Here is a 12,242-nt window from a genome sequence, read left to right on the forward strand (position 1 = left end):
TTTTTTGACACCACACTCCAAAAAGCAAGTCCTGCAGGCTCTAGTTTTGTCTTATCTTATTTATTGTCCAGACATGTGGTTAAGTGCTGCAAAGAAAGACCTAGTTGGGCTCCAGCTGGCCCAGAACAGAGTGGCATGTCTTGCTCTTCATTGTAGTTAGAGGGCTAATATTAATACTATGCTGCCAGTCTCTCTTGGCTGAGAGTTGAGGAGAGACTGACTGCATCACTTCTTCTTTTTATAACAAACATTAATGTGTTGAAAATCCCAAATTGTTTACATAGTCAACTTACACACAGCTCTGACACACACACACTTACCCCACCAGACATGCCACTAGGGGTCTTTTCACAGTCCCCAAATCCAGAACAAATTCAAGAAAACGTACAGTATTATATAGAGAGCCCTTATTGCATGGAACTCCCTTTCATCTCATATTGTTCAAATAAACAGCAAACCTGTTTTTTTAAAAACCAACAGATTAAGCAACACCTCACGGCACAACGCCTCTCCCCTGTTGAACCTGGATACTCTGTTTCTATGTTTTGATATGTAGGCTGTATGTGCCATTATATAATGTATGTAGTTCTGTCCTTCAGAGGTTCTTGTCTGTTAATGTTCTGTATTATGTCATGTTTCATGTTTTGTACGGACCCCAGTGTAACGATGCACACTGAGAGTCGGGAAGCAAGTTCAGGGAGTGAATACATTTTAATAAATAAATGAAACAAACACGTAACACAAACACCGCACGGACATGAAACAGAAACAATGGCGACTGAGGAAGAAACCAAAGGGGAGTGATATATATATATAGGGCAGGTAATCAAGGATGTGATGGAGTCCAGGTGAGTGTCATCATGCGCTAATGCGCGTAACGATGGCGACAGGTGTGCGCCTTAAACGAGCAGTCTGGTGACCTAGAGGCCAGAGAGGGAAGCACACGTGACAGCCAGGAAGAGTATCTGCTACTTTCGCAAAAGCTAATGGGGATCCTAATAAAATACCAAATACCTTTTTACAAGATGTGTGTTGAAAGATTTAGTTCACATACTGTAGATTCGTCAAATAATGAAAAGATTGTAATTGAATATGACTTGGACCATGTATTTTGCGCTGTGAACCCTCATGCTAAAACACTAGCCTACGTGAGAGTGGTCTCTTTCCACAGCCAAGCCTTTAGTCTTGTCGTTGTGAGGCACTCTTCATACTGAATGTGTCACGTCTTTAGAGCGTTGGGCCAGTAACCGGAAGGTCGCTGGATCGAATGCCTGAGTTGACGAGGTAAACAAATCTGTTGTTCTGCCCCCTGAGCAAGGCAGTTAACCCACTGTTCCCCGGGCCCTGAACAAGGCAGTTAACCCACTGTTCCCCAGGCCCTGAACAAGGCAGTTAACCCACTGTTCCCCGGGCCCTGAACAAGGCAGTTAACCCACTGTTCCCCGGGCCCTGAACAAGGCAGTTAACCCACTGTTCCCCGGGCCCTGAACAAGGCAGTTAACCCACTGTTCCCCGGGCCCTGAACAAGGCACTTAACCCACTGTTCCCCGGGGTGCCGAAGACGTGGATGTCGATTAAGGCAGCCCCCCCCCCCCCCCCCCCCCCCGCTTCACCTCTCTGATTCAGAGGGGGGGTGGGTTAAATGTAGAAGACACATTTCAGTTGAAGACATGCAGTTGTACAACTGACTAGGTATCCCCCCTTTTCCCCTTTAGGCGACCGTCATACTGTATTGTGATGGTAGCGGCTTCACATCCTTTCTTGTTCAAGGCCTTCTGGCACTTTGTTTTAGACCATCCTGCTGTCTGGTTGAACTATAGTACTGCTGTCTGGTTGAACCATAGTACTGCTGTCTGGTTGAACTATAGTACTGCTGTCTGGTTGAACCATAGTACTGCTGTCTGGTTGAACCATAGTACTGCTGTCTGGTTGAACTATAGTACTGCTGTCTGGTTGAACTATAGTACTGCTGTCTGGTTGAACTATAGTACTGCTGTCTGGTTGAACCATAGTACTGCTGTCTGGTTGAACCAACTATAGTACTGCTGTCTGGTTGAACCAACTATAGTACTGCTGTCTGGTTGAACCAACTATAGTACTGCTGTCTGGTTGAACCAACTATAGTACTGCTGTCTGGTTGAACCAACTATAGTACTGCTGTCTGGTTGAACCAACTATAGTACTGCTGTCTGGTTGAACCAACTATAGTACTGCTGTCTGGTTGAACCAACTATAGTACTGCTGTCTGGTTGAACCAACTATAGTACTGCTGTCTGGTTGAACCAACTATAGTACTGCTGTCTGGTTGAACCAACTATAGTACTGCTGTCTGGTTGCTTGCCATGCCAGGGCGATGTGCTGTCTCTAGGTCACGATGAGCAAACAGCCTAAGCAGGAAACTACCAGGACAGGACGGAAGGACAGCAGGTAGACTAGATCAGACCAGCAGCCAGGTTCAAGCCCCGAGCCTGGCAGCCCTTGTGTCTGGGGGTATTCGGGGCGGGGGGGAGAGAAAGCAGAAGACTAATCTGTATCATGAGCCATTCTAACGTGCTGTATCATGAGCCACTCTAACGGGCTGTATCATGAGCCATTCTAACGGGCTGTATCATGAGCCATTCTAACGGGCTGTATCATGAGCCACTCTACTGGGCTGTATCATGAGCCACTCTAACGGGCTGTATCATGAGCCATTCTAACGGGCTGTATCATGAGCCACTCTACTGGGCTGTATCATTAGCCATTCTAACGGGCTGTATCATGAGCCACTCTAACGGGCTGTATCATGAGCCATTCTAACGGGCTGTATCATGAGCCACTCTACTGGGCTGTATCATGAGCCACTCTACTGGGCTGTATCATGAGCCACTCTAACGGGCTGTATCATGAGCCACTCTAACGGGCTGTATCATGAGCCACTCTAACGGGCTGTATCATGAGCCACTCTACTGGGCTGTATCATGAGCCACTCTAACGGGCTGTATCATGAGCCACTCTAACGGGCTGTATCATGAGCCACTCTAATGGGCTGTATCATGAGCTATTCTAACGGGCTGTATCATGAGCCACTCTAATGGGCTGTATCATGAGCCATTCTAACGGGCTGTATCATGAGCCATTCTACTGGGCTGTATCATGAGCCACTCTAACGGGCTGTATCATGAGCCATGCTAACGGGCTGTATCATGAGCCCCTCTAATGGGCTGTATCATGAGCCATTCTAACGGGCTGTATCATGAGCCACTCTAACGGGCTGTATCATGAGCCATGCTAACGGGCTGTATCATGAGCCACTCTTAATGGGCTTTATCATGAGCCACTCTTAATGGGCTGTATCATGAGCCACTCTAACGGGCTGTATCATGAGCCACTCTAATGGGCTGTATCATGAGCCACTAACGGGCTGTATCATGAGCCACTCTAACGGGCTGTATCATTGAGAAAAGTCAAGAAGTCTGTCTGTTTTAAGTCATGTGTGGAGCATGTCTTTAACCTATGTGGTAATGGGAACAGTCGACAGCATCCTTGTGATGTCACTATCCTGTGCTTAGCAAATGGTCAATTGAGCCTGACCGGGATGATTGTCCACATTGTAAAACCAATGTAAAAGTCCCAAATTTGCAAAAACCTGTCTATCTAGCAGTCCAGGTCTGCCTCAGAATAGATTCTTTGCGTATTGTTTTTATAATCTTCACATCCTGTCAGAGACACGGTGAGTCACACACTGAATGCATAAGACCCCTGCTATACCCCAATCTCCTCTCTGAGAAAATAAACTCTGTACGGAGTTGGCTGTTGATGACAATTTGTCAGGCGTTATAGCCTGTACATCTGGCTCCCAGTTGGTCGTTCGGTCGGGCAGTTGGTCTGTCGATAAATCTATCTATCAGCCCCAACGGAAACAACTTTCCCTGGTAACTTATCAGACTTATTGAGATAACATTAGGAGTAAAAACATTAACAATTCCTACATTTTTTTTTTACAGTCCTCTGTGTTTAAGCTATGAATGGCTGGCAATGAATACTGTTGAGACAGAGTCGGGTAGTATTTCATTTACCCACTGCGGCTACTCCATCCAGCATACAGACAATATAACGGCCAAGTACCCTGCCAATTTACTGCCAAAAAGTATTGCTTCTCTGTGATGTGGGTTGGTGGGAAGGAGTGATGTGGCGTTGATGTCGGGGTGGGGTAGGGGTGGTGGTGGTGGTGGGGGTGGGGGGTTATTTGGTATTTTATTAGGATCCCCATTAGCTGTTGCAAAAGCAGCAGCTACTCTTCATGAGGTCCAACACAAAACATGAAACATAATACAGAATGACATAATACAGAACATCAATAGACAAAAACAGCTCAAGGACAGAACTACATACATTTTTAAAAAGGCACGTGTTGCTTACATATGGATGCACTATCTAGGTCAAACAGGGGAGAGGCGTTGTGCCGCGAAGTGTTGCTTTATCTGTTTTTTGAAACCAGGTTTGCTGTTTATTTGAGCAATATGAGATGGAAGGAAGTTCCATGCAATAAGGGCTCTATATAACACTGTACGTTTTCTTGAATTTGTTAAGGTTTTGGGGACTGTGAAAAGACCCCTGGTGACGTGTCTCGTGGGGTAAGTGTGTGTGTCAGAGCTGTGTGTAAGTTGACTATGCAAACAATTTGGGATTTCCAACATATTAATGTTTCTTATAAAAAGAAGAAGTGATGTAGTCAGTCTCTCCTCAACTCTCAGCCAAGAGAGACTGGCATGAATCATATTTATATCAACCCTCTGATTACAATTAAGAGCAAGACGCTCCGCTCTGTTCTGGCCAGCTGCAGCTTAACTAGGTCTTTCCTTGCAGCACTGGACCACACGACTGGACAATAATCAAGATTAGACAAAACTAGAGCCTGCAGGACTTGCTTTTTGCAGTGTGGTGTCAAAAAAGCAGAGCATCTCTTTATTATGGACAGACCTCTCCCCATCTCTATATTACAGACAGACCTCTCCCCATCTCTTTAATAGGGACAGACCTCTCCCCATCTCTATATTACAGACAGACCTCTCCCCATCTCTTTAATAGGGACAGACCTCTCCCCATCTCTATATTACAGACAGACCTCTCCCCATCTCTTTAATAGGGACAGACCTCTCCCCATCTCTATATTACAGACAGACCTCTCCCCATCTCTTTAATAGGGACAGACCTCTCCCCATCTCTATATTACAGACAGACCTCTCCCCATCTCTTTAATAGGGACAGACCTCTCCCCATCTCTATATTACAGACAGACCTCTCCCCATCTCTTTAATAGGGACAGACCTCTCCCCATCTCTATATTACAGACAGACCTCTCCCCATCTCTCTATTATAGACAGACCTCTCCCCATCTCTATATTACAGACAGACCTCTCCCCATCTCTTTAATAGGGACAGACCTCTCCCCATCTCTATATTACAGACAGACCTCTCCTCATCTCTATATTACAGACAGACCTCTCCCCATCTCTATATTACAGACAGACCTCTCCCCATCTCTCTATTACAGACAGACCTCTCCCCATCTCTTTATTACAGACAGACCTCTCCCCATCTCTTTAATAGGGACAGACCTCTCCCCATCTCTATATTACAGACAGACCTCTCCTCATCTCTATATTACAGACAGACCTCTCCCCATCTCTATATTACAGACAGACCTCTCCCCATCTCTCTATTACAGACAGACCTCTCCCCATCTCTATATTACAGACAGACCTCTCCCCATCTCTCTATTACAGACAGACCTCTCCCCATCTCTTTATTACAGACAGACCTCTCCCCATCTCTCTATTACAGACAGACCTCTCCCCATCTCTATATTACAGACAGACCTCTCTCCATCTTTACAAACATTCAATCTATATGTTTTCACCATGACAGTTTACAATCTAAGGTAACACCAAGTAATTTAATCTCCTCAACTTGTTCAACAGCCACACCATTCATTACCAGATTCAGCTGAGGTCAAGAATTTAGGCAATGATTTGTACCAAATACAAACGCTCTTAGTTTCAGAGATGTTCAAGGACCAGTTTATTACTGGCCACCCATTCCAAAACAGACTGCAACTCTTTGTTAAGGGTAAAAATATGACAGTGATTTTGTGATGAGTAAGCCATCTTTCTGCAAATAATTTAATTTCAAGTTTTTTCCCATCATTCTTTATATCATTGATCTTAGCTTCATAAAACAGTTTCTTCTTCTTTTTGGTGAGTTTAGTCACATCATTTTGGGCTTGGGTTGTGTTGGGGGGCTCTGGGTTGGGCTTGGGTTGTGTTGGGGGGCTCTGGGTTGGGCTTGGGTTGTGTTGGGGGGCTCTGGGTTGGGCTTGGGTTGTGTTGGGGGGCTCTGGGTTGGGCTTGGGTTGTGTTGGGGGGCTCTGGGTTGGGCTTGGGTTGTGTTGGGGGGCTCTGGGTTGGGCTTGGGTTGTGTTGGGGGGCTCTGGGTTGGGCTTGGGTTGTGTTGGGGGGCTCTGGGTTGGGCTTGGGTTGTGTTGGGGTGCTCTGGGTTGGGCTTGGGTTGTGTTGGGGTGCTCTGGGTTGGGCTAGTGTTGGGCTTGGGTTGTGTTGGGGGGGCTCTGGGTTGGGCTAGTGTTGGGCTTGGGTTGTTTTGGGGGGCTCTGGGTTGGGCTAGTGTTGGGCTTGGGTTGTGGTGGGGGGCTCTGGGTTGGGCTAGTGTTGGGCTTGGGTTGTGGTGGGGGGGCTCTGGGTTGGGCTAGTGTTGGGCTTGGGTTGTGTTGGGGGGCTCTGGGTTGGGCTAGTGTTGGGCTTGGGTTGTGGTGGGGGGGGTCTGGGTTGGGCTAGTGTTGGGCTTGGGTTGTTTTGGGGGGCTCTGGGTTGGGCTAGTGTTGGGCTTGGGTTGTGGTGGGGGGGGCTCTGGGTTGGGCTAGTGTTGGGCTTGGGTTGTGGTGGGGGGCTCTGGGTTGGGCTAGTGTTGGGCTTGGGTTGTGGTGGGGGGGGGCTCTGGGTTGGGCTAGTGTTGGGCTTGGGTTGTGGTGGGTGGCTCTGGGTTGGGCTAGTGTTGCGGGGCTCTGGGTTGGGTTAGTGTTGGGCTTGGGTTGTGGTGGGGGGCTCTGGGTTGGGATGGCGTTGGGCTTGGGTTGTGTTGGGGGGGCTCTGGGTTGGGCTAGTGTTGCGGGGCTCTGGGTTGGGTTAGTGTTGGGCTTGGGTGGTGTAGGGTTAACAATGACAAAGAGTGGAAATAAACTGACAACTGGAGAGCTGCTGTTTCAGGTTTCACTGTAGCTAGATAACACAGATATCGTCATCTAGCCTCTCCTTTCTTCTCTGTTGGTCTGCTACAGTAGATAGAAGTCCTACTGTCCTGTGTTGGCTGCTATATGAAACAGACTAGTGTTCTAGGTGGGATATAATGATGGGAATAGGAACTGGCCTGTCAGGGTTACTGAGAATGTTCTGTGTCATTAGAACCACTGTAAACCACACCAGGGGCACGACAAGGGCCCATATTCACATAGCATCTAGGATCAGGTCTCTCCTGTTAATATAATCTAATTTATTATGATCTGAAACTGATCCTAGACCAACACGGCCAGAACATTAGATTCACTGTGAAGTGTAAACCACACCAGAGAAATATCAGGACATTTTTGGGGTGGGATTTTATCTGAAAAATATAATTTTTAAAAATTGAAATTCCTAGCTGCAACAGAATACAATCTAATACAAACTATATATTTTTTTTATAAAACCATCTTTGAGAACTAACAATCAAATAAAAACTAGACAGTCTGGGAGAATCGAACACTTCCCAAACCAGGCATGCCCGTTGATTAAGTTATAATGTTTGAGCAGAGGAACACAGCATTAGCCAAGGCAAAATGTGTAGAATTGATGGAAATTGTCTTTAAACTGCACAAATTTTCCCTACGCGACCAAGGTACCGTTCTAGCTAATAAACTATGTTAATTCTCAATTCCAATGAATGGTGGGAAGGTCAAAATAATGTTACTGTCTACCAAATCTTCACATTTTAAAATGTTGATTACTTCTACTTCGCATTATCATTCACCTGATGATAAGACAGGATGTGTTCTTTACATTTTTTGCTAACAAATGATGGGGTCCTGGGAGACACCGGTTTGCCTGGGCCGGCAGTCCCTGGGCAAGAACATTTTGAAAACCTCTGTATCTACAGCAATGTACACCACACCAGGCCCAGAGCATTAGGTACAGCCAGGTCTTGGCCTGGAGGACAAAGATTCCCTAATCCTGATTGTGTTCTTCCGTTGGAATACTCTCCTACTCTTCTGCTTTAGTAGGACAGGTTGTTAAATAAAGTTGAAATAAAAACATCTTCTTTAGGAGGACAGAATGGGTAAACCACAAACCTCAGATAAGAGACAGTCAGGCTAAATCTTCTTTAGGAGGACAGAATGGGTAAACCACAAACCTCAGATAAGAGACAGTCAGGTTTAATCTTCTTTAGGAGGACAGAATGGGTAAACCACAAACCTCAGATAAGGGACAGTCAGGCTAAATCTTCTTTAGGAGGACAGAATGGGTAAACCACAAACCTCAGATAAGAGACAGTCAGGTTTAATCTTCTTTAGGAGGACAGAATGGGTAAACGACAAACCTCAGATAAGGGACAGTCAGGTTTAATCTTCTTTAGGAGGACAGAATGGGTAAACGACAAACCTCAGATAAGAGACAGTCAGGTTTAATCTTCTTTAGGAGGACAGAATGGGTAAACGACAAACCTCAGATAAGGGACAGTCAGGTTTAATCTTCTTTAGGAGGACAGAATGGGTAAACGACAAACCTCAGATAAGAGACAGTCGGGCTAAATCTTCTTTAGGAGGACAGAATGGGTAAACAACAAACCTCAGATAAGAGACATTCAGGTTAAACTAACTGAGACCTGCTTATATTACCGAATTAAAGGTGGCTCAGTTGGTAAGAGTGTGGCGATATCGTAGCAACGCCAAGGTTGAGGTTCAATTCCCACAGTGATTACATACACATCAGTTGTGCCTTCCTGTATAATACTTATGCTATAAAAAAATATATATTCTACTGAGCAATTTACTTTATGTTCCTATTCTTATCTTTCATTATGTTTTATTCTTGTTGCTTTGTCCAGAAGGAACCTGCAAGTAAGCATTTCGTTGGAAGGGTGTATACCAAGTGTATCCCGTACAAATGACTAATAAAACTTGAAACATACTAATGAAGAAAATGTCTACAGTACGTGCCAAGGTGAAGTGTCCTGGCAATCCACGGGTACAGTATAACAGAGGCCTTTCCTTACACTGATATCACAGTTTACACTCTCTGAAAACTCACATCTCATCTGACATCACGGTTCAAACTCTCTGAAAACGCACATCTCATCTGATATCACAGTTTACACTCTCTGAAAACTCACATCTCATCTGATATCACGGTTCAAACTCTCTGAAAACTCACATCTCATCTGATATCACAGTTCACACTGAAAACTCACATCTCATCTGATATCATGGTTCAAACTCTCTGAAAACTCACATCTCATCTGATATCACAGTTTACACTCTCTGAAAACTCACATCTCATCTGATATCACAGTTCACACTCTGAAAACTCACATCAAAAAAAATTAAGTTTATATGGTAGTTTTAAGAGGTCAGTGAATTTGAGTGGGATGAGAGCTGGATTTAGTAGGATGGTTTGAGTTCTGAGGGTCAATGGGACGGTGTGGGTAAAGAGAGCTGGGTTTAGTAGGACAGTGTAGGTAGAGAAAGCTATGTTTAGTAGGACAGTGTGGGTTTAGTCGGACAGTGTGGGTTTAGTCGGACAGTGTGGGTGAAGAACCAGTAACTGGAAGATGATGAGAGAGGGAGGGATAGAGGTTGAATGGAGTGATGAAATGACCAGTAGAGGGGAATGAGAGGGATAGAGGTTGAATGGAGTGATGAAATGACCTGTAGAGGGGAATGAGAGGGATAGAGGTTGAATGGAGTGATGAAATGACCTGTAGAGGAGAATGAGAGGGATAGAGGTTGAATGGAGTGATGAAATGACCAGTAGAGGGGAATGAGAGGGATAGAGGTTGAATGGAGTGATGAAATGACCTGTAGAGGACAATGAGAGGGATAGGAGTGGAGCGGAAGGACCGATAGAAGGAAAGAGGGTGTGGTTCAAGTGAAGACAGACTTAAATGGAGAGCAGGTGATGTCTGACCCTCTCCTCTCTCAAGGCCAGTGTTTGTTGTGACTGTCCGACCCTCTCCTCTCAGGGCCAGTGTTTGTTGTGACTGTCCGACCCTCTCCTCCTCTCGGGGCCAGTGTTTGTTGTGACTGTCCGACCCTCTCCTCTCTCAGGGCCAGTGTTTGTTGTGACTGTCCAACCCTCTCCTCTCAGGGCCAGTGTTTGTTGTGACTGTCCGACCCTCTCCTCTCTCAGGGCCAGTGTTTGTTGTGACTGTCCGACCCTCTCCTTTCTCAGGGCCAGTGTTTGTTGTGACTGTCTGACCCTCTCCTCTCAGGGCCAGTGTTTGTTGTGACTGTCCGACCCTCTCCTCTCAGGGCCAGTGTTTGTTGTGACTGTCCGACCCTCTCCTCCTCTCGGGGCCAGTGTTTGTTGTGACTGTACGACCCTCTCCTCTCTCAAGGCCAGTGTTTGTTGTGACTGTCTGACCCTCTCCTCTCTCAAAGCCAGTGTTTGTTCTGACTGTCTGACCCTCTCCTCTCTCAAAGCCAGTGTTTGTTCTGACTGTCTGACCCTCTCCTCTCTCAGGGCCAGTGTTTGTTGTGACTGTCCGACCCTCTCCTCTCTCAGGGCCAGTGTTTGTTGTGACTGTCTGACCCTCTCCTCCTCTCAAGGCCAGTGTTTGTTGTGACTGTCCGACCCTCTCCTCTCTCAAGGCCAGTGTTTTGTTGTGACTGTCCGACCCTCTCCTCTCTCAAGGTGACGGGAGAGACCCACCATGTGCAGCTCTCTGAGTCCCAAGCAGCCGATTGGCCCAGGCCTGACGGATATGCAGCAGTATAGCCAATGGCTGGCCAGCCGCCATGAAGCCAGCCTTTTGCCAATGAAGGAAGACCTAGCCCTATGGCTAACCAGCATGCTGGGTAAGTTCTATGTGATGTATAGAATATATACATTCATATATAGATTAACATATATGTGGATCCTACAGTATGTATGGGTCTACTGCTCATGATGGAGGACATGTGGCTCAACAACATGCTTGGGTAAGGATTGGGGCTTCGATTCCCACTGGGGACATCGATACCAACATGCTGGGTAAGGATTGGGGCTTCGATTCCCACTGGGGACATCGATACCAACATGCTGGGTAAGGATTGGGGCTTCGATTCCCACTGGGGACATCGATACCAACATGCTGGGTAAGGATTGGGGCTTCGATTCCCACTAGGGACATCGATACCAACATGTATGCACTCGCTGTTGTAAGTCACTTTGGATAAAAGCGTCTGCTAAATGACATGTATTTTCATTATATTATTGACTGCTCTGGAAATGGCCTTGAGGTGGTTAGCTGTCATCAAGAAATCAAATCTTTTTTTTTTTATATAGCCCTTGTTACATCAGCTGATATATCAAAGGGCTGTACAGAAACCCAGCATAAGACCCCAAACAGCAAGCAATGCAGGTGTAGAATCACGGTGGCTAGGAAAAACTCCCTAGAAAGGCCAAAACCTAGGAAGAAACCTAGAGAGGATCCAGGCTATGAGGGGTGGAATTAGAGAGAGCATACTTAAATTCACACAGGACACCGGATAAGACAGGAGAAATACTCCAGATATAACAGACTGACCTTAGCCCTCCAACACATAAACTACTGCAGCATAAATACTGGAGGCTGAGACAGGAGGGGTCAGGAAACACTGTGGCCCCATCCGATGAGACCCCCGAACAGGGCCCACCCACTTTGCCAAAGCACAGCCCCCACACCACTAGAGGGATATCTTCAATCACTTTCAATAATGGCAGGAATGGAGGAGGTCTTTATCCTAGTGAGATTGCTAAGGCGAACACCGCCATGTTTAGTTTTGCCCAACCTAGGTCGAGGCACAGACACGGTCTCAATGGAGATAGCTGAGCTGACTACACTGACTGTGCTAGTGGCAGACTCCACTAAGCTGGCAGGCTGGCTAACATCCTGCTGCCTGGCCTGCACCCTATTTCATTGTGGAGCTAGGGGAGTTAGAGCCCTGTCTATGTTCGTAGATAAGATGAGAGCAC

The 12,242-nt window shown here is 46.3% G+C and overlaps 1 protein-coding gene across 1 annotated transcript in view; it reads left to right on the plus strand.

Annotated features, from left to right (window-relative positions):
- LOC139405193 (growth arrest-specific protein 2-like) overlaps nucleotides 1-12,242 on the plus strand; it is a 48,075-nt gene that overhangs the window by 10,668 nt on the left and 25,165 nt on the right. Inside the window, exon 2 of the mRNA XM_071147623.1 lies at nucleotides 10,941-11,104. Within this exon, the coding sequence (XP_071003724.1) occupies nucleotides 10,960-11,104 (145 nt within the window). The 5' untranslated portion in view covers nucleotides 10,941-10,959. The remainder of the gene's footprint in view (nucleotides 1-10,940; nucleotides 11,105-12,242) is intronic.

Source organism: Oncorhynchus clarkii, unplaced genomic scaffold (assembly GCF_045791955.1).
Source record: "Oncorhynchus clarkii lewisi isolate Uvic-CL-2024 unplaced genomic scaffold, UVic_Ocla_1.0 unplaced_contig_12468_pilon_pilon, whole genome shotgun sequence".
NCBI lineage: Eukaryota > Metazoa > Chordata > Actinopteri > Salmoniformes > Salmonidae > Oncorhynchus > Oncorhynchus clarkii.